The sequence below is a fragment of the Bufo bufo genome, chromosome 4, assembly GCF_905171765.1.
Source record: "Bufo bufo chromosome 4, aBufBuf1.1, whole genome shotgun sequence".
Lineage (NCBI taxonomy): Eukaryota > Metazoa > Chordata > Amphibia > Anura > Bufonidae > Bufo > Bufo bufo.
This window is the reverse complement of record NC_053392.1, coordinates 280852532-280876367: the sequence shown is the minus strand read 5'-3', so window position 1 is coordinate 280876367 and position 23836 is coordinate 280852532. Positions and strand designations below refer to the sequence as shown.

The 23836-nt window shown below is 43.5% G+C and overlaps 1 protein-coding gene across 2 annotated transcripts in view; it reads right to left on the bottom strand.

The window, feature by feature from the left end:
* Positions 1-23836, bottom strand: part of SMAP1 (small ArfGAP 1) — a 237132-nt gene that overhangs the window by 41690 nt on the left and 171606 nt on the right. For both annotated transcript variants that reach the window (XM_040428637.1, XM_040428638.1), the window contains one exon: positions 13609-13690. In XM_040428637.1, the coding sequence (XP_040284571.1) occupies positions 13609-13690 (82 nt within the window). The remainder of the gene's footprint in view (positions 1-13608; positions 13691-23836) is intronic.

Below are 23836 nucleotides of genomic sequence, written 5' to 3'. Positions count from 1 at the left end.
AATCTCCAAAGTCATGAGGACGTTCATCCAAACGCCTTAATTACTCTCCGATTCAGCTTGGGGCAGGAATCTGATCCCTTGTGTATGGTAGCTTTGTCACATTTATAAATGCAAAAAATCAATTTGGGTGACATTTTGTACAGAGACTTTACAGAGATTTTCTACCAGCAGTTTTTTTTATTTTTTATTTAAGATCCCAAAAATGTGGGCCACGTGGGAGGGGGTGGCGATGTCCGAAAATAATAAAAGATCTATTGCTGGATAAATCCCTTACAATTCCAGAGCCACCAACCTTTCTATACTGTGCTGCAGCACACTGTACTGCTGGGGCCAATGACTGGTTGCAGCTGTCATGGTGGATAGCAGGGCACCGAATCTTCGCAGCACAGTAATCACAGGCCACATACTGAGCACCAGAGACAGGCTTTGGAAATTTCCAGGCGTTTGCTCTCACCGTCCCTTAAAGAGCATCTGTCAGATTTTTTTCACCATGCAAAAACTACTGACAGCACTAGAAAACAGGACAAATATACCTTTGGTAGAGCTTTTATTATCAGAAGTTGTGAGAATATGAAGATGTATTCTGCTCCCGTAAGTGCACTGGAGGTGGAGCTTCACTATGAAGTGCTCTCTGCATTGACTTGCTTCACAGGCCCAAGCTGAAAGGGGTTGCCCAGTTTCCTATATTGATGATCTAACCTCATGATAGGTCACCAGTATCAGAACGGTGGGGGTCCGACCCCCAGCACCCCCTGTAAGCTCTGCATTCTATTTTTCGTCGTCGACAACACAGCGGAGAGCAGCTGTAATTACGACTCCTTCAAGTGAATGGGACTGAGCGTAACTACAACTGATCCTTCCCATTCAAGTGAATGGGACTGAGCGTAACTACAACTGATCCTTCCCATTCAAGTGAATGGGACTGAGCGTAACTACAACTGATCCTTCCCATTCAAGTGAATGGGACTGAGGGTAACTACAACTGATCCTTCCCATTCAAGTGAATGGGACTGAGTGTAACTACAACTGATCCTTCCCATTCAAGTGAATGGGACTGAGTAACTACAACTGATCCTTCCCATTCAAGTGAATGGGACTGAGTAACTACAACTGATCCTTCCCATTCAAGTGAATGGGACTGAGTAACTACAACTGATCCTTCCCATTCAAGTGAATGGGACTGAGTAACTACAACTGATCCTTCCCATTCAAGTGAATGGGACTGAGCGGTGTAACTACAACTGATCCTTCCCATTCAAGTGAATGGGACTGAGCGTAACTACAACTGATCCTTCCCATTCAAGTGAATGGGACTGAGCGTAACTACAACTGATCCTTCCCATTCGAGTGAATGGGACTGAGTGTAACTACAACTGATCCTTCCCATTCAAGTGAATAGGATGGAGGAGCTGTAATTGCACCTGCTCGATGCAGGTAAACAGTGAAGAGAACGCAGCGTTCACACAAGTGCCGTGTTCTCATCAAAGAGCTGGAGACAGACCCCCGCCGATCTGATATTGAGGACCTATCCTGAAGATAGGTCATAAATATAGCAAACTGGACAACCCCTTTAAGTGGCCAACTAGGAGACTGATACAGTATTGTCAAAACTACAAACAGACTCCCTTTAGATAGCAAATATGCCATTTTTACACTGGATGGAAATTGCTGAAAATGTTATAGGCTCTTTATTTTTATGTTCTTCCACGGTTTATAAAGCGTCGTTATTTTACTAGCTAGGAGCTAGAATGGGCCTTCATAGCTGGGAAAGTGTTAAAGCACTAGTAAAGGGCATAGCACTATTAGCGTGCAGCTCACAACTTCCACGTCTTCCGTATCACTATCTCACCTAGCAAACAGAGTGACATCTCTGCTGCCTGGGGCTAGGAGCCAGATGGCTGAGCAGCAGGAAAAGTGTCGAAGATTTCTGAAATGCTCAGGAGGCAATGAGAGTCGCAAAGTAAGCATGAACTGCGGCATATGACAGGTAATAGCGTAAAACCTACTCAATAACAGGCTATAAAACACCGCACAAAAGGCACGGAAAGCAATTAATAGAGAAATGGCCGCCTCTCAGAATCTTGTTTTTACAAGCAGCTATCATTTCCCGGCCTCCAAATGCATGAATAGTGAACGCCACGGACCATACCGACGCAGCACATGAATTTTACAACCAAGAATAACTAGATCACAAAACAGATAGATCAGGCTTTGAATGGTAAAGAAGTAATAATTCACTGGGGGGAGAAATGTCAACCAGTTTTATAAAGGTGAGGATAGGCGCCCTCTGAGGAAGGCCAGCACTAATGAAGAACTACAACCTGACTACACAGTCATTCACAAGAATTACTAATAAGTTATAGATTAATGCACCCCATGGTGGAGGTTTATCAAAACTGGCCATAGCAACCAATCAGGTCGAGCGTTTCATTTTTTTCCAAAGGAGCTCTGAAAAATAAAAGGTGGAATCCGATTGGTTGCTGTGGTGAAATAAGCCAGTTGCCCCTCACAGCAGTATTAATAAATCCCCTCCTTGTATCTAAAGCTGTCCGGAGATGGTGCCGTCAGGTCCGTTTCAAGGTGTTCACTAAACACAGGAGCACTGAATGGACATACGCAAAAACTGGATCTCTCAGCATCAGCTTGTAGGTGGTTCACAGTTAGCAACAGGAGAGTTTTATTTTAAAACTCATTTTTAAAAAATAACCATCAAACAAGACAAAGACTTCAAGCCTGTTGAGGACTATGGAGTAGGGCTGCACGATATGGGAGATTTGTGCGATTGTGATTAGGGTCCTAAAAATTGCGATAACTATGTGCGATGCGATATTTTAAGGGAATTGTGCTAGAGGTCTATTTGCTTGGATTTTCCCATATGAGCCGCTGACGCGGCTGGGTATGACATAGTTATGGGGGATCTGTGGATGACGCTGTTATGTGGGGGATCTGTGGATGACACTGTTATGTGGGGGATCTGTGGAGGACGCTGTTATGTGGGGGATCTGTGGAGGACGCTGTTATGTGGGGGATCTGTGGAGGACGCTGTTATGTGGGGGATCTGTGGAGGACGCTGTTATGTGGGGGATCTGTGGAGGACGCTGTTATGTGGGGGATCTGTGGAGGACGCTGTTATGTGGGGGATCTGTGGAGGACGCTGTTATGTGGGGGATCTGTGGAGGACGCTGTTATGTGGGGGATCTGTGGAGGACGCTGTTATGTGGGGGATCTGTGGAGGACGCTGTTATGTGGGGGATCTGTGGATGACGCTGTTATGTGGGGGATCTGTGGAGGACGCTGTTATGTGGGGGATCTGTGGAGGACGCTGTTATGTGGGGGATCTGTGGAGGACGCTGTTATGTGGGGGATCTGTGGAGGACGCTGTTATGTGGGGGATCTGTGGAGGAGGCTGTTATGTGGGGGATCTGTGGAGGACGCTGTTATGTGGGGGATCTGTGGAGGACGCTGTTATGTGGGGGATCTGTGGAGGACGCTGTTATGTGGGGGATCTGTGGAGGACGCTGTTATGTGGGGGATCTGTGGAGGACGCTGTTATGTGGGGGATCTGTGGAGGACGCTGTTATGTGGGGGATCTGTGGAGGACGCTGTTATGTGGGGGATCTGTGGAGGACGCTGTTATGTGGGGGATCTGTGGAGGACGCTGTTATGTGGGGGATCTGTGGAGGACGCTGTTATGTGGGGGATCTGTGGAGGACGCTGTTATGTGGGGGATCTGTGGAGGACGCTGTTATGTGGGGGATCTGTGGAGGACGCTGTTATGTGGGGGATCTGTGGAGGACGCTGTTATGTGGGGGATCTGTGGAGGACGCTGTTATGTGGGGGATCTGTGGAGGACGCTGTTATGTGGGGGATCTGTGGAGGACGCTGTTATGTGGGGGATCTGTGGAGGACGCTGTTATGTGGGGGATCTGTGGAGGACGCTGTTATGTGGGGGATCTGTGGAGGACGCTGTTATGTGGGGGATCTGTGGAGGACGCTGTTATGTGGGGGATCTGTGGAGGACGCTGTTATGTGGGGGATCTGTGGAGGACGCTGTTATGTGGGGGATCTGTGGAGGACGCTGTTATGTGGGGGATCTGTGGAGGACGCTGTTATGTGGGGGATCTGTGGAGGACGCTGTTATGTGGGGGATCTGTGGAGGACGCTGTTATGTGGGGGATCTGTGGAGGACGCTGTTATGTGGGGGATCTGTGGAGGACGCTGTTATGTGGGGGATCTGTGGAGGACGCTGTTATGTGGGGGATCTGTGGAGGACGCTGTTATGTGGGGGATCTGTGGAGGACGCTGTTATGTGGGGGATCTGTGGAGGACGCTGTTATGCGCACATAACTCTCCTATTCATAAAATGGCCAGCCTCTGTACTTTCACTATGAATGCACTGCAGTGCAGAGAGCGGCAGAGAGCGAGCCGGCCTTGCGCGTGACTGATGTCACTTAATTCACTTAATTCAGGAAGCAGGAGCGTGACTAAGTGACGTCAGTCACCCGCCGGCCGGCTGCCTCGCTCGCTCCCGCTCGTCGCTGCAGTGCATTCATCGTGAAAGTAAGTACAGAGGTTGGACCGGTTATCAATAGGACAGAGGACTTTTTATCAATAGGGGCCCCTTCATATATAATCGCGGCATTTTCGGGTCGGCCGAATCACCAAATCGCATTTGCCGATTATCGCGATTCGATTACTTTTGCGATATATCGTGCAGCCCTACTATGGAGCCAATATTACTCAAGTAATGGCTTCAGCTGATAGGGAGTCTGTCAGCAGCATTGCCTATACTAAACTGCTGATAGCACTCGGTGGGAGCTGGAGAAAGCAGGACAAAATCATAACTTTTGTGGAGCTTTTACTATCAGGGGTACTATGAATATGAAGTCCATCTCTGCTGGGCACTGGTCCTGCACTGGAGGTGGAGCTTCGCTGGGGAGTGCTCTCTGCATTCACAGACCCGCCCCTTTTCTCTGAGTGACAGCTGTAGCAGACTCCTGGCTGGATGCTACTACTGTCACTCACAGCAGAGGAGAGCGGTTGGGAAACAGCTGTCTGCAGAGGCCACAGCACTCATCTGATCCTGCATCCTCTTCAATGTTTACCTGTATACCGTTTAGATCATAGTAGCGATGCAGTGTGAACGACAGGAGCAGTTGTAGTTACACTGCACCACCGCTACGATCTAGACGGCGTGCAGGTAAACGCTACAGAGGACCCAGTGCTCGCACGAGCGTCACAGCCTTTTCAAACAGCTGATTGGCACAGATACTGTGTGTCAGACCTCTGTCTATCTGATACTGATGAGCTATCCCGAGGATAGGCCATCGATAACATGACACTGTATAAGGGTACTTTCACACTTGCGTTGCCAGTTCCATTATCCGGCAATCTGTATGCAAACTGATACCATTTGTAGACTGATCCGTCTCACAAATGCATTGCAATACCGGATCCGTCTCTACAGTTGTCATCTGGAAAAACGGATCCGGTATTTATCTCTTTCACATTTTTAAAGGTCTGCGCATGCGCAGAACGCAAAACCGGATCCGTTTCTCTGGAACACTTGGGCCCGGATGCAAGTGTTCTGGAATTTTGGACGGAGAAAATACAGCAGCATGCTGTGGTATTTTCTCAGTCCACAAAAACGTGAAAGGGACTGAACTGATGCATACTGAACAGATTGCTCTTCATTCAGAATGCATTAGGATAAAAAACTGATCAGCCCCTAGGACGGAACTCAATACCGGAAAGTACCGTAATATGAAACACCCACAGAAATAAAATTGTTAAAGGGGTTTTCCGAGATGTATTTTTTTACTGATGTCCTATTCTCAGGTGAGGTTATCAGTATCTGATTGGAGGGGGTCCCACATCTGGTACCCCCACCAATCAGCTGTTTGAGAGGGCAACATTGCTCCTGTGAGCACTGCGGCCTTCTCTCTGCTTTTGGTAGCTGCAAATACAGTGGAGGAGTCTAAGCATGCATGGGATAGGCACAAGGCCATCCTTCATATAAGATAGGGCCAGGGGCTATTCATAGTATTCAGTATATTGGGCAGACTAGATGGGCCAAATGGTTCTTATCTGCTGACACATTCTATGTTTCTATGTTTCTCTTCCTAGGCCAGTGACGACACATTCATATCTCCCGTGGCCTAGGGGAAGCTCAGCCCCATAGAAGTGAATAGAACTGAGCGCGATACCAAGCACAGCCACTAAGCTGTGAGGAGCGCTGCTGCCTTCTCAAAACAGCTGATCGGAGGGGGTCCCACCGATCACATTATGATGACATATCCTGAGGATAGATCACCAGTAAAAAAAATAAAAAAATTCTGCAAACCTTTGCTTTCTTGATCTCCCTCTCATCATTTCGGTATGTTCGCCCTTGCCTAGTCATCCCACTTCATATTGCTTTAAAGTTCTGTCTACAAGCGATTATTTATCAGTGCTTAAATGAGGCATTGATAAGATGACTCAGATGGTCACAAGTACTCTCATGCTACAGCTGCGCTGCCTCACTTATTAGTACGGAGCGAACAAACAATCTAGCCGAGATGTCACCGGAGACAGTCCCTATGCCAGCACGCGAAGCGGCTCTTCTATCAAGCTACCTACACTGACTCAACAGCAGGAAGACGACTAGCGCACATCCCCTCTATGCCTAGTTTCATTTATTGGCTGTGTCAGGGGCCATATTAAGAGCCGCTGGGATCTTCGCCAGCCTAAGGACAAACAGCCGGACTGCCAGACCTATATTGAGCAAAAAGATTTTCTGAAACTAATTGAAGGTTAGCGTGAACGAGGCACATTTGATTCGTTAAAGGTCTTGACATTTTGTTTGCATGCTCATGCTTGCATATTCTGTGCAGAGTATAATGGCCACATTTGCCTTGAGATTCTCTATATCTATCAGGGAATATATTAACATTTCCAGTACTGCTCACCTTTTAAAAGTAAATTCATCCAAGACTTAATATGCTATTAGTTAAGCAGAGCTCCGTACTGGAGTCATCTCAGCATCGCATAGTCTCTAGAAACTGCAAGCAAGCCAGGGATTAACATACAAAAGCAACAGTCCATGCAAAAACGAGATCACACGGAGCATGACTGACATGAAAATTCACATTATTAGATTCTGTCACAACAGCTCAAAGGACCCTGTTTCCACATTACTGCGATCTAATGTAAAGACTGAAGCTTTACCGCCACAGAATAAGGCTACTTTCACACTTGCGGCAGAGTGATCCGACAAGCAGTTCTGTCGCCGGAACTGCCTGCCGGATTCGGCAATCTGCATGCAACCGGACAGCATTTGTAGACAGATCAGTCTCACAAATGCATTGCAAGAACGGATCCATCTGTCCGTTTGTCATACGGACAAACAGATCCGTTTCTATTTCTCTTCCCCCCCCCCCCCATTTTTAAAAGGTCTGCACATGCGCAGACCGGAAGGACGGATCCGGCATTGCAGTATTTTAAATGCCGGATCCGACACTAATACATTCCTATAGAAAAAAAATGCAGGAACCGGCATTCAGGCAAGTGTTCCGTTTTTTTGGCCGGAGATAAAACCGTAGCATGCTGCGGTATTATCTCCGTCCTGATCAGTCAAAAAGACTGAACTGAAGACATCCTGAACGGATTACTCTCCATTAAGAATGCATGGGGATAAAACTGATCAGTTCTTTTCCGGTATAGAGCCCCTGTGACGGAACTCAGTGCCGGAAAAGAATAACGCTAGTGTGAAAGTAGCCTAAACTGAAAAGCCACAAATGAAACATATTTTTAAAAGGTCTGCAGAGTAGTCAACAGAAAACTAAGGTTAGAAGCCTATCTTAGGCTTTATTCATCAGGGAGTGTTAGAACACGTGAAGCAAGGACCAAAAAAAAGGACTGGATCCTGTCGAGGGAATGCAAAGAAGTCTTTCCTGATCAGATACCATTTTACAGCTCCACATCAACAGTAGCCCTGGAGCCATAATACAAGTGATGTAATGCTGTCTGATTGCAATGAACCATGAAAGTTGAAGCAAAAAAACTTCACAGAATTTCAGCTCATGAGCAAGATCGAAAAATACATAATACAAGAGAATATTTGAATACTTTTTTTTTTTTTTTTTTTTTTTTTGCATCACTATAAATTCCCGGACACAATTCAACATGGAGAAAAATACTTATGAGGGGCAATGCCAGGATGGTAGCAGAAAGCCTTTGTTTCACAGGGTGTCGGCATAGAGGATATCCCATTTCTACTGGAAGCCAAAAATAAAGTAAAATAAAAGTTATTACAAAAAAAGCCTTATAAACGTCATTTTTTCTTATGATCTAGCTGTGTCTCCTCTTCAGTGGAAAGTCCCCACACTGGAGACATTCTGGCCCGTGTCCCTTGAACTGTTTTTCTCCCTAGATATCTACCACCCACTCCCATCATACTTACTACATGTGCATGCTTTTGCCATAAGCCGCTCCCCCCTTCTCATATATAAATGTACAATCCTAAAACGGGACTGGTACATATGACAGGTACTTGTATCGGGAACATCTTGGAATTAGGGAGCAGGATCTGTAAACCCGATAGCGGTGGTACTGCCTCTCCAAGTAAGCAATCTTTTTTCCATTTCCACGGAGCTTTCCCTTAATACACGCACTTCCCTTGTGTTCTACAAAAACTTTACAAGTAAGTGGCTGATAGTCACAGAATTGGCGCTAACCTACTTAACCCATTAAGCCTCGCGGAGTGATTGGCTGAATTCTATTATAGGACTGAGGTACAGAGCAATATAAATGTAAATATTCCCACATACTGTATAAAGTGTTATTCCGGCAATTACTTGCATAATCTGCCAGATTTGATTGTAACTCAATAATATTCATGTGGAAATTGGCTTTGAAGTGGCTGTAGATCTTCAGACAGAAAATGCTATATAAATGCAAATGTATTACTTCATTGTATCTGATTTGCCTTTAAAGGCTTTTGTATTGTCCGTTAATAAGTTCAGATCTACAAGTGGCCGGTCTGTATGACACCAGCTACCATGTGTTTGCTCTACAACCAGCCAGAAGTGTACCTGACGCACAGACGCTTTACCCCGGCCAAACACTAGGCGCTGCCTAAATATTGCTTTTCTTCAAGACCAGCGCACTGCATCACATAGTAGTGACCTGAAGAGTAATATGTACAAAGAGCATTAGCGGCGCATTGAACAATCAAGGTCTTTTCCACAATTCCAGAAGCCATTTGCTTGGGCTAGTTTCACACTAGCGGTTACCATCTCCGGCAGGGAGCAGATGTCTGGATCCAGATGCTACCCGACAACCACCAGCCCCATTCACTATAATGGGAACCAGGCCACAGCCCGGCAAACATGACGAGAATCGGCTGGAGGAAAAGCTGTGCAAGGAAACTATAGTCACTACTGGAGAAATTGGGAGAGGCACCTGCTGCTCGTAAGACGAAGGAAAAAAAGAGAGAGGGGGAACATAATTACTACTAAGGGATTGGAGGGGAGGGGGGGGGGGGGGGGGGGGGGGGCAATACTGCTAATAAAAGTAAAGACCCCTGGGCCAATTTTGTAGGTGATTGTTGGGATGATTGCCTGCTCATTGGTGAAGGAGACCGCTGCATTTACATGCAATGATCTCCTCCACGGTATGGGGAGAAGTGACTGCTAATGCCATTGCTTGCCCCCATACTTGTTTGCCAGCAGCCGAGGCCGTCTACAAAGCACAATCTGCTGCCGGCAAACAACTATTTAGGTGACTGCATGAATGATGCGATTACCTGATGAATGAGTGTTTTGCTCAGTTCGTTGTGCCCAGCAGGTGCCATCTAAGACCCACCACACCCCCTTTACATTTTTAGACGGGTTCGACTAGGTACAGAAATACCATATATGTGGACATAAACTGCTGTTTTTGTACGCTTTAGGGTTCAGAAGGGAAAAACCCTCCTTTGACTTTTGCTGCACAGATTTTGAAGGATTGGTTACGGGCATCATGTTGCTTTTACACAGTCTCTGGTACCAGAAGAGCCATTTTCTGGCAACAGTACTTTTAATTTTTACGGAGCTATGTGAAGGCTTTATTTTTTGCGGAATGAGGTGCCATTTTCATTGGGACTATTTTGCAATACATACAACATTTTGATTGCTTGACATTATGACTTTTTGGAAGCCAGGTGACCAAAAAGCTCCTTTTTTCCATATGCTGTTTCTCACTGAAACGAATGGGAGGCTATTCTGAGGCATTTTTGGAGCCGATTTTGAGGTGGAGACGCTTCAAAATCAGCACCACAAAACTCCACATGAACTGGCCCTTACACTTAGAGTTGCCTATGAGACACAGACTAGGGGCTGGGCATCAGAGGTTTCAGTAGCTGCCAGGCCCCTGTAAATCATTGGGATGCCTTAGGAGCCACTGGCACTCTGCCGTCGCATTGTGAAGAGCCATTGGGGTCGAGAGGGGGAGCCTCTTCTCTCTATAAATTCCTTATATGCAGCAGTCAGCATTGACTGCCACATATAAGGGTTAATCTGCTGGCATTGACATTTTCGGCAAAGACATCGAAAACAGCAGGGGCCCACCCACCCCCTGCCCTCTGTTGAGGGTGTTTTAAAAATGGCAGTCACGACAAAAAACAAAAAACAAAAGAATGGCATTTTAAAAGTTTCAAAACCGAATTTTGCTACTTTTTAGTGCCAGAAAACTGGTGTTGTAGGAATGAAAAATTCCCTTTATGTGCTTTCTTACATTGTTGCCACAGAAGGGGGCTGGACCAACACATTTACTTTAGAAAACTGGTATAAATTATACCCATTATAAAATCTACTCTACTCCTTTTGCACTGGATTGGCAGATTAGATCTCAGAGCTGAATAAAGACTAGTGGCTCTTTCTCCGCAGCCCGGGGAAATGCCTACAGCTGGTATCTTATGAGCAATTTGCTTCTGGGCAGCAAACATTTAAACTTCCCAGTTCTAAGAGATACAAAGCTTGATAACCATAATTGTCCCTGGACAGCAGCCCGGTCGGACAGCGAGAGAATGAAAATTGTATTTATACAAATATCACAGAATACGTTCTGCAATAGTGGACATTATGGTGACTGCACAATTCGCTGTAGAGTCAGCACAGCAGGCAGATACTGAATGGGGCCGAGCTGTAATAACACACAGCCCGTGGACATGAGTGGTGCAGAACTAGATCTTATTTTTTCTAATCTAATACAAACCTATTAAGGCCTAAATAATAAAATGATCCATAATTCCACAACACTGCTTTAGGACATCATGGCCAAACTCATTTAATTTTCATATGCGATATCAAATCTAAGTTTTCTCACAACACTACAAAGGATGCTCAGTTTACACAAGCAAAATGAGTCAATCGACATCTTAAAGCTAACCAGTCGGCAGGAAAATACTGCACCGTGTAAGGGCATGATGTCATATAGGGATCTGTCATACTGAACACGTAGTTTATCTGAAGACTGTATGGTATACAGCAGGAGGGGCTTAGAAGATTGATATACACCATATTTTATGTACCGTAAGACGCTACCCATCACAAGTGTACAATACAATACTTGCTGTAGAGCCCCTTTCTCCTTCCTTGTCTGACTCCTGCCACTGGCGACATGATCAATGGTCATCAAACAGCAGTTAGTCAGAGCTTTCATCTTTTTTTTTCTTCTGCCTGGGGACCTTCAGCATGGAGAGGCCTGTGTTTCTCAGTCCTCTCTCTTCTGCATTGATCACACATCGGTGTCAGGCAGGAAGAGAGTGCAAATGTACAGCTCTCTCACCGATTAGGGAAAGCGCTGTAAGAGTCAGAGGAGGTGCTGCTTGACCACCCTGACTGAGGACTATAAATAAGTAGGCATTTTTTAGCAAGATTTTTTCCTTGCTAAAGTGTGCATCTTACAGTCAGAAAACATGGTATTTATTTGGGGAAAGATTCAGTTTTACTCACATAATGATTGGACATTTTCTACATATGACTGGCAATCACTGATTAGAACGGGCCACTAGACTCCTAAATCCAAAGTAAGCAGTTAGATTACAAACTGTACCGAATCTTTTCCAAGTAATCTATATATCAATATGTTTAGCTCCTTCTTCCCTTTAACATGCTGCCTGCAGATTAGACTATACTTTCATGTTGTGCCCCCTATGAAATGCCCGTCTGAAAGTTAATTCATTCTCTCTGTAAAGTTTTTACATTAAAAGTGTACCTGAGGTGTTTTTTTTATTTTTATGTTTGCATAATGGCTGTTCCTCTCTGTAAAATCATAACTGAACGATCAAGTCTTTTTTGGGCTTCCCTAATTATTCAGCCCTATTATAAACGGTTTGTCAGCTGCACAGCTAGATGCAGTTCTCTCACAAGCAGAGGGCATCTCCCTTCTCTGGAATCGCCCAGTACTGCGAAGACATCCTTTCCCTTGGTTCTGACTAGGTTTTCAGCTATAGAGCTCACCCTTATGAGGGGGATGTCACACTAAAAGAAAGGCAATTTCAGAAAGGCAAAAGGCTCCTGTGAATTCAGAAGCAGTTTTATATCAGGCTCAGGGTCTCAGCTACCTCAAACACCCCCCTTTTCTGGTAAAGGCAGTGGACTGGAAGTTAGGTGGAGGTGAGACCCCTAGTGGCCATAACTTTACAGCTTTTTTCAGGTAGATGCTGGCCTATTTTTTTTAAAAGTAGTGATTTAGAAATTTGCTAGTTACACCATAATCTATTGAATGAAATTGTGTGGAAGTACAGTGACTCTTTAAAGGGACATTTTTGTACCCTAGTCATAAGAGGAAACTGTCAAACCTTAAATCCATTTTACACAAGTTAAAATATGAATGTTTTAATTTTGGTTGCTATGGCTACATTAATTTGTAATGTTACCGGTGGCAAGAACGAGAAGGCCGTGCATGCATGGATGTCTCTTCAATGAGGTCAAGTATCGTGCGTGGGCTTAATATTTAAGACCGAAAAAGAGCTCATGATAATCTAGGTGTTTTCTATTGCTATGTGTCTTCTTATAAATGAAAAGGTAACCGGTGTAACTAAAACCAACGGGAGATCATTTCCAATATTTACCGCCGGCAGCCTGTATTCACAAAAAACACAGATAAAAGAAATAACCATTTTAAACTTCACTTGCTTTCATAAAAATTAATTTTTGACTCTGGCAGCAAATACAAACATTCAGTAAAAGGAGTCAATAAAACGTGATCCTTCCCATAGCAGCACTGAACGCAATGCAATAAAACATCTCTAACATCTTACTCTTTACATTAAAAAACTTTCTATTTAAATGCTGAAATGTCATTATACAGCCAGACTTTGAAGAATACTTTGATAGCTTTTCATTCCCCAAGGAGCTCATTACTGGTATTTTGGTGGAGACAGTACTGCTGACAGAAACAGGCCCCCTTATTAAACATTTTCTTTAATAGAGGGCCCTCGGCAGACTTAATCACGCCATTCTCAAGCGCAGCTAACAATATCAGTTGGCATATGGAAGATAAAGGCCTGATGCTCCCTTCTGCAGAGGTTTCATTGTAGTCCTTTTAGAATGTAACAACGGGCAGTGTTCATTATGTATTACTTACCAAGTCCTAAAAGATCAACAGTCATCTCTGGTGCTTTCTTTGGACTGGCTTTAACCTCTAGCTGTGGTTCTTTTTTCACAACCTGGGAAAAGAAGCAAAGTGCTCATTAATTAGGCACTTAGGTGAACGTGCCAGCAGATTTCTGCCTTTCTACTAGGTTTAATAGAGTATGTAATATTTGTTTGAGCTTTGTTCCAAGCTCTTATAACACTACCTATCTGAAAGACATAATCGGGAGCTGCCAAGTCTTAGAATAATGAAGCAACCCTTAACTAAAAAGCCGACCCAGACAGAACTGTGCTTGAAGTTGAATTCAGCAGCATTTTAATCACTTGACAGCTTATTTTGGCATAATATTTTCGAGTTAGATGTGCCAGGTCCCTGAAGAATAGGGAGAAGAAAATGCCAAAAAGAAAAGCCTGCTGTAAGGGCAAAATACAGGTGAAACTCGAAAAATTAGAATATCGTGCAAAGTTTGTTTATTTCAGTAATACAACTTACAAGGTGAAACATATGAGATAGACTCATTACATGCAAAGTGAGACATTTCAAGCCTTTATTTGGTATAATTTGGATGATTATGGCTTACAGCTTATGAAACCCCAAAGTGACAATTTTGAGGTCCCCTTTGCTCAGGGTTTATGGATTAATTAGCTGACTAGAGTGCGACACTTTGAGCCTAGAATATTGAACCTTTTCCCAAAATTCTAATTTTAAGCTGCATTAATGCAATTCCTTTTAAGTTGCATTACTGAAATAAATGGACTTTTGCACAATATTCTAATTCTTTGAGTTTCACCTGTAGTGGCTTGCATTGTTACCTTGTGGTACTGGGAGGGTTCTGACTTCCAGCCAAGGACAACATCTGCATGGAGTTTCTATATTCTCAGTGTATAAATGGGTTTCCTTCCCCATTTCTTAAATTAATATATATATATATATATATATATATATATATTTTTTAATTAAAATCACATATATGTTAACTCACAATCCAATACGCTCCAATGACTACCCTCAAGAAGAGGTGTTCCCTCTGACATGTCGATCCTATAAGGGTACATTCACACGACCGTATAATTTTATCCGCATCAGAGCCGCATCCGTTCCGTATTTTGCGGAATAGATGTGGATCCATTCATTCCTATGGGTGAATAAAATGTGCGGACAATGTTCAGTATGTTTTCCGCATCTGTGTTTCCGCATTTCTAGTCCGCAAAAATATGAAGCTTGTACTACTATTGTCTGCACAGATCAGTCCGCAGCCCCATTTAAGTCAATGGATCCGCAAATTGCGGATGACATATAGTATGGTTTCCGTATGTCATCAGTTTTTTGTGGATCTGTTTAAGTATTATTGAAGGTCTTAGGGTCCATTCACACGTCCGTAAGTGTTTTGCAGATCAGCAAAACACGGACACCGGCAATGTGCGATCCGCAAATTGCTTTTCTGCAGATCGCCGACACTAATAGAAAATGCCTTTTCTGGTCCGCAATTGTGGACAAGAATAGGACATGTTCTATTTTTTTTCAGGAACGGAATTGCGGATCCCAAAAATACGGACCCCGGAAATGTGGACGCGGATCCTGGAAATGCGGATCCTCAGCCGTTCCAGCACCATTGAAAGTTAATGGGTCCCAAATTACAGACGTGTGAATGGACCCTTAATAAGAGTTACAGATCCGTATGTGTTTTGCGGATCCACAGATACGCAAAACACGGACACCAACAATGTGCATTCCGCATTTTACGGACCGCACATCGCCCGCACTGTAATAGAAAATGCCTAATCTTGTCCGCATTTCTGGATCCGGACAGCACATCGTGTGGCCCCATAGAAATGAATGGGTCCGCAATTCCATTCCGCAAAATGCGGAACAAAATTGCGGTCGTGTGAATGGTGCCTAATTTTATTTTTTCTCTCTTTTTTCATTTCCGTAAAAAACGGAAGACTTAAGGAACACAAACTGAAGTCATTTGTCCGCAAAATGCAGACACACTGTTCCGTTATTTGCGGTCCGCAAAACGGAAAGGATTACACACGGTCGTGTGAATGTACCTTAATGTACTTGTTGTACAAGGTAAAAATGTAAGCTTACTGGGATTGGCAATCGGGAGCGAAGGATTTGTGACTACTGGTATAAAAGGCAGAAAACAAGATCACGGCTGTTTGCATATTGCGGTTTCAGTGTGTTTATTTCATAATGAAGAGGTATACAGTTTCCTGATATTATATATAGTATGATTCCTGAAGATCTGTTTTAAGTAGTTTAAAAGACACTTTCAATGTCTACTTCAAAAGAGTGGTCATGTGCGAGGGCTGGTCTCGATACACTACAGTTTTTAGAGCTCTCTAGTAAAAAGCTGTTCGCCTGTGTAACCAATACACGAAGGACAGATTTTCCTATTCTGGAAGTAAACAACTAAGCTCACCATTCAATAACTACACAGAGATCTGTGAAACCTTAATAACGGTGTTTAAAGGGAGTCACTTTTGTCATATTACACTGCTCAAATCGCACTGAAGGTCACATACACAATAAACGGTACTTTTTTTAAACTTTTCTGTGAAGCTCAAAAAATGAACTTTGAAAGCATAGCTAATGAGGTTGCAAGTGCCCAGACCCCTAAGCTAAGGAGGGACCTATGTACAGTTGCAAGAAAAAGTATGTGAACCCTTTGGAATGATATGGATTTCTGCACAAATTGGTCATAAAATGTGATCTGATCTTCATCTAAGTCACAACAATAGACAATCACAGTCTGCTTAAACTAATAACACACAAAGAATTAAATGTTAGCATGTTTTTATTGAACACACCATGTAAACATTCATGAGCCGGGCGGCGCTTCAAAGCGGCAGTTGGGGGAGGCTGGCTGGGCGCAAGAGAGGTGAAACGCCGCCCCTTGGGCAGATTGAAGACCGTTGGAGCAGGTTATAAAACTTAAGTTTACTGTATGTATAATGAGGACAGGGGGGATACTTAGATGATTGTAATACCCATTATAAGACCTGTACTGCCATATATATACCTCAATATGCTTATTGGCCCTGTCAGTGTCCCTTTAAGGCCATCTGTCCACCAGCTGAAGCTCAACAGAAGATGGGTGTTGCAACAGGACAACGACCCAAAGCATAGAAGTAAATCAACAACAGAATGGCTTAAACAGAAGAAAATATGCCTTCTGGAGTGGCCCAGTCAGAGTCCTGACCTCAACCCGATTGAGATGCTGTGGCATGACCTCAAGAAAGCGATTCACACCAGACATACCAAGAATATTGCTGAACTGAAACAGTTCTGTAAAAAGGAATGGTCAAGAATTACTCCTGACCGTTGTGCATGTCTGATCTGCAACTACAGGAAACGTTTGGTGGAAGTTATTGCTGCCAAAAGGAGGTTCAACCAGTTATTAAATCCAAGGGTTCACATACTTTTTCCACCTGCACTGTGAATGTTTACATGGTGTGTTCAATAAAAACATGGTAACATTTAACTCTTTGTGTGTTATTAGTTTAAGCAGACTGTGATTGTCTATTGTTGTGACTTAGATGAAGATCAGATCACATTTTATGACCAATTTGTGCAGAAATCCATATCATTCCAAAGGGTTCACATACTTTTTCTTGCAACTGTACATGTGCTGGAGCTGGCACATGGTTCCTCCTAAGATAGGACCTCTTCTACTGGACGCCTCATTTTTGCCTGGTGAAGGGTCATTACTAGAAACATTGCAAATCACAGTAATTCACAATCCTGCAGTTTTCACACAGACTACTAAGTTTCATAACTCCTGTCTTTCGGCAAGCTAGCCCAGTATCTTCCTGACGTCACTCTCCTCTGTTCCCAAAATACCGCATCTGCGCACATCACTGCCATACCCAGGCATGTGCCATGCAATACTCACTGTGGGCAGCAGCAAAGTAATGAATGCACATGCGCCCCTTAAGCATATACGTTTCTTTGTAAAATTGTGCAAATGAGGTCTTCTGTGCACTGAGGACCTGCACCTCAGCTTTCCAGTGTTGGCCAGTCTTTCATACACAGGTATCGCAGCTGCAGGAAAGCTACTTTTCCTAAAACGTGCTTCCTGCAGAATGGATTATCCATTCTGTTCTAAGGAGTAGAGCTATCCACACCGGCAGCACTACACGTATCCTTGCGGCAGGAGTCACAGCCATGTAAAACTTGCCCATCAGTAGGACATCCAACTCCAAGCAGTTTTAAAGTGCACTATTAAGTCAAGCCATGAAACTCTCTGGCCCCTTTCACACGGGCGAGTATTCCGTGCAGATGCGATGCGTGAATCACTTGTGCGTTGCGTGAAAATCGCAGCATGCTCTATTTTGTGTGTTTTTCACGTAAAGCAGGCCCCATAGAAATGAATGGGGTTGCGTGAAAATCGCAAGCATCCGCAAGCAAGTGTGGATGCGGTGCGATTTTCACGCACGGTTGCTAGGAGACGATCGGGATGGAGACCCGATCATTATTATTTTCCCTTATAACATGGTTACAAGGGAAAATAATAGCATTCTGAATACAGAATGCATAGTACAATAGCGCTGGAGGGGTTAAAAAAATAAATAAAAATTAAACTCACCTTAATCCACTTGATCGCGCAGCTGGCATCTCTTCTGACTTCTTTCTTTGCTGTGTGCAGCAACAGGACCTGTGGTGACGTCACTTCGGTCATCACGTGATCCATCATATGATCTTTTACCAGGGTGATGGACCATGTGATGACCGGAGTGACGTCACCACAGGTCCTGTTGCTGCACACAGCAACGAAAGAAGTCAGAAGAGATGCCGGCTGCGCGATCAAGTGGATTAAGGCGAGTTAAATTATTATTATTGATTTTTTTAACCCCTCCAGCGGTATTTTACTATGCATTCTGTATTCAGAATGCTATTATTTTCCCTTATAGCCATGTTATAAGAGAAAATAATACAATCTACAGAACACCGATCCCAAGCCCGAACTTCTGTGAAGTAGTTCGGGTTTGAGTACCAAACATGCGCGATTTTTCTCACACGAGTGCAAAACGCATTACAATGTTTTGCACTCGCACAGAAAAATTGCGTATGTTCCCGCAATGTACCAGCACCTTTTCCCGCAACGCCCGTCTAAAAGAGGCCTTAGGCCTCTCACACGGCCGTCCCGGATTTGCGCTGGATGCGTCCCGGGTGTATTGCTGCAAACCCGCGTGAGTGCGCACGCAATTTTAGTCAGTTTTGACTGCAATTGCGTTGTTCAGTTTTTTCCGCGCGAGTGCAATGCATTTTGCACGTGCGTGATAAAAAAAAACTGAATGTGCTACCCAAACCCGGACTTCTTCACTGAAGTTCAGGTTTGGGATCGGTGTTCTGTAGATTGCTATTATTTTCCCTTATAACCATGTTATAAAGAGAAAATAAAACATTCTGAATACAGAATGCATAGTACAATAGCGCTGGAGGGGTTAAAAAATAATAATTTAACTCACCTTATCCACTTGATCGCGCAGCTGGCATAGTCTTCTTTCTTCTTTCAGGACCTGCAAAAGGACCTTTGATGACATAATCGTCAGCGTAGGTCCTGCTGAATAAAGATAAAAGATCCCTCTATCTTCATTCAGCAGGACCTGCGCTGATGTCACCGCGCTCACAACGTGGTGAGCGCGATGATGTCAGCGCAGGTCCTTCAAGAAGAACAAAGAAGAGGATCCCGGCTGCGTGATCAAGTGGATGAGGTGAGTAATGTTTTTATTATTTATTTTTTACCCTCAATGGACATTATACTACGTATTCTGTATTAAAGAATGCTATTATTTTCCATTATTATAATGGCAAATAAAGTAAATGGGGTCAAGGGTTGCTTATCCCTCGTCTCCTTAGCAAACATCCGTGAAAATCGCATCGCATCCACACTTGCTTGTGGATGCTTGCGATTTTCACGCAGCTCAATTCATTTCTGTGGGGCCTGCGTTGCGTGAAAAAGGCAGAATATAGAACATGCTGCGATTTTCACGCAACGCACAAGTGATGCGTAAAAATCACCGCTCATGTGCACAGCCCCATTGAAATTAATGGGTCAGGATTCAGTGCGGGTGCAATGCTTTCACCTCACGCATTGCACCCGCGTGGAATTCTCGCCCGTATGAAAGGGGCCTAATTGTTTGAACATATCTGTCTTTTAAAGTGCAAGAAGTTTGAGTGGCAAATTTTGTGGCTAGGTTTTTACAAGCCTTTTAACACATGTATAATGCATACAATGGATAAATAAGCGGTTTTTCAATAGATTTTCAGTGATCTTCGTGATATTTGCCGTTTTTTTTTCTTCAAAACACTAAAAGGGATTATGGTATATGTTAAAAATATAAGTCTGAGACAAGATGAGAAGACCCCATCTAAGGATCGAGGAAGGCTTAGTGTATAGGAAATTAATTAACTGAGCCATGTGGCTGCATCTATTGTGCACAATGTAAAGTATGCAAATCCATGTCCTAAATATGACGGCAGGTATTGATAGCAGTGACCTGAATAAAAGCAGGTGTTAATTATGCTGTCACTTAACATGCCAGCGTTGCTGAGATCATTACTGCACGCAGGGTTTCTTATCAAGAGAGACAGGAACATGTGAAATGCATGAAATGTGGGTGTTGTATATCAAAGGTATAAAAAGGTTTGATATTAAAGAAAGCAATAATAGACTACTGCTTTAAAACCATTTAGAAACATGAAAGTAAAAGCCAAAAACAAAAAACTAAAATCTTCTGATACGTTGCCTGGATAAATACCCGCAGCAGGTCAGAAAGTGATGTGGGTACAATTCACACTCCGTTCAATGCGTTTTAGTAGACGGCGCGTATTTCAGGTGACCACTCCAGAATCAGAGTATCCACTTCTGCACGTATGGGTAAATCCTTAATCTCCACAGGAATCCCTCTTCCTCCACTGACTCCTATGGGATACCAAAATCACACCGATAGTGAAGTACTGCTACTGTTGAACGCAAGCAGATCCGAAATTGTACTTACAAGCGCACAGTAGTATGCAGGCACTTCAAACTATAGAAGAGAGTACATCAAGGTGCTCCTTCCCGAAGCCCGGGTCAGGCGTGCATAAGGCTGCTGCTTTTTATCTGTGAATTGCTTATAACTTTTATGGAATTTGTGAGTATAATAAATACTTGTTTTATACAAATTGATGACAGTACCTCACTATTGTAGCGAACTCCTCATAGGATTACCATCGGGAAGGAGCACCTTGATGTACTCGCTTCTATAGCGTCTGTTTGAAGTGTCTGAATACTACTGTGCGCTTGTAAGTACAATTTCGGATCTGCTTGCGTTCAACAGTAGCAGTACTTCACTATCAGTGTGATTTTGGCATTCCATAGGAGTCAGTGGAGGAAGAGGGATTCCTGTGGAGATTAAGGATTTACCCATACGTGCAGGAGTAGATACTCTGATTCTGGAGTGGTTACCTGAAATACGCGCCGTCTACTAAAACGCATTGAAATGAAAGTAAAAGCAAAATGTTGCACACAAGATTAGGGCAAATACAAAGCTAGAGGTGGCTGACTGAGGACTCTTTCACACTTCATAAATCTACGGCAACTTAAGGACTGCCAAAAGAGGTGCCTAATTTATGATAAGGCCTGAGCTTCGTCATAAATGAGGTGCATCCTCTAGCAGTGCAGGGGAGAACAAGACCGGTGCAGAAAGTGCCGGTCTTGATAAATGTCCCCCATAGTATTCATTTCCAGAAGTAGAACAGCATGTCAAAACAGTATCTGCTTCAGACCATTTCACATGTTTATCTAGGAACTTAGGAGGGACCTGTGTATATGTGCTGGAGCAGGCACGCCTAAGATGGGACCTCTTCCACTCGACGCCTTATATTTGCCTGGTGAAGTTACTGGCAATTCACATATTGCTGTTTTCAGCTACTGCACAATAACTACTAAGTTTCATAACAGACTGTTGTGTAGAGATCACTTTTCATCAGTCATTTCATTATCTTTACAGGCAGGGTTATCTGTCCGTTACAGGATCACAACGCTGATAACAGATAGAGACAGCTACCCTATCTGCCCACTGACGTCTACACAAGGTATGCCTAAAGAACTCTCCCACAGACCTCAAGGGTCATCACCCATCTACAGGTTCCCACCGTTCATGTGACTGAGGCAAAGCTCATCTCTGAACGGCTGTTAAAAAGAGCAAGGGCTCCAGCAAAATGGCTGCCCCCATAAATCACATACAGGAAACAGAACAAAAATAAAATAACTACAATCAAAATAAAAACATTACAAAAAATAATAAAGGTTTCATTATCTAGGTATTAATTAGTAGAAAAAATAGGTAAGACATTCACTAACTTATGAAGACAACACCTGTTCACATGTCCTATTAGGGCATATATGCAATACGGAGGGTGATCATTTTATAAATTTGTATAAATCTCGGTGAAATTATATTGACGCTATATAAATAACGGTTGTTCCCTTTTTTTACAGTGCCATTCAACTTCTTGTGTAGGGCATGTGAACCACCAATTCTGCTCTAGAAAGCCCCCAAATTGATATTTGCTGATAAAAGTATGAGGCAGCCCTGGAACCTAAAGTGATATTATTGGACATGGAGGATGGTCAAACACCACCACAAGCACTCAACCATCATGTTTACTGTAGAACCCAGAATCCAAGGATGCCTAAACCTCTCAGCGTCAGAGTTTTTGTCATGTCCACTTTAACAACCTTGGCATTATGTGGTGGTTAATGAAAAAGCTGAAGGTCACCATCTTAGAGGATACGGCACGTGGAGAGCTTGATCGGTACAGTGAGCTTGTCAAACCATGACACTGGCTTTGTAGCAAAAATCTTAGGAAAACAAAAACCCTCCTGTGAAGCAAAAGGCCACGGAAAGAGCAGAGAGATGCCCTTTAACCCAGCCAAGCAATTAAGGGTTCTGAAATATCTGAAGTATAAAATTCTGCCTTTATTATACAGTACCTGCTCCAGACCACAGCGGCGCATGATGCTCCTCAAACACTGGCTATGTAAACACGACATTAGTGGATGGCTGTAGCGCTAATTGGCATGGCTCAACTTAGATAAAACTCCCGCTTCCGGCGCCATCAAAACCCACGCTCTGACAAATGAGGAACCCGGTCAAGTTCAAGACAATAAAATTAGGCTGCATACAATTCATAACTATGGTAGCGCAAATATAGGCCTTAAAAGATAAAATCACTTAGAAAAACATCATTTGTTCTCTCCCCATTCTGCAAATGTGTCACTTGAATTATGCCAGCCTTTATCAAAGTGGCACTGATCAACCTGTTTGACAGAAGCAAATTTTATTCAAATATCGAATACAATATACTGTAAACTGATTTTTATTCTGTTTTCAAGGATGGAAAAAACCTGTAAACTGCAAATTATATGGTAAAATAAATAGTGAAAGGGATTGGAGAAAGTTTGCAGAGGACAACTTGGAAAAAAAATTAAAATATTGGCAGCATTATGACCAAGACTAAGTAAGTTTTAATTGGACAACTAGACCGGTTAACAGAAACTGTTTTCTGCCCTCACCAATTACAACTTCAATGTCTGATGAATCCCGATAGTATGTACTACTGTGTACAATGTCAGCAACATAGCCCCGTGACCGATAGATCCACTAATCAATGTTGAGTCCTGCTTCGGGGGCATATGTACATTTGCACACTCTTTCTCGGAGGCTTTCTGGGGAAATCTTTATTGGCTATTAGGCAGAGAAAAAGGTGCCAATCACTGATCCACTGCTATATTTCATAAAGAGCTATGAAACATAATATGCTGCACTGACCAATCAGAGTAACCGTTTTATGAAAAAAGACCCATTACTCTCAAATATTGTTCACAAATCTGTCTAAATCTGTGTTAGTGACCACTTCTCCTTTGCCGAGATAATCCATCCCACCTCACAGGTGTGGCATATCAAGGTGCTGATTAGACAGCATGAATATTGCACAGGTGTGCCTTAGACTCCCCACAATTTTTGGACCACCACATAATATTGAAAACCGCTACCAGGAGACAGGCCAGTACATCAGGAGACGTCGAGGAGGCCGTAGGAGGGCAACAACCCAGCAGCAGGACCGCTACCTCCGCCTTTGTGCAAGGAGGAACAGGAGGAGCACTGCCAGAGCCCTGCAAAATGACCTCCAGCAGGCCACAAATGTGCATGTGTCTGCTCAAAAG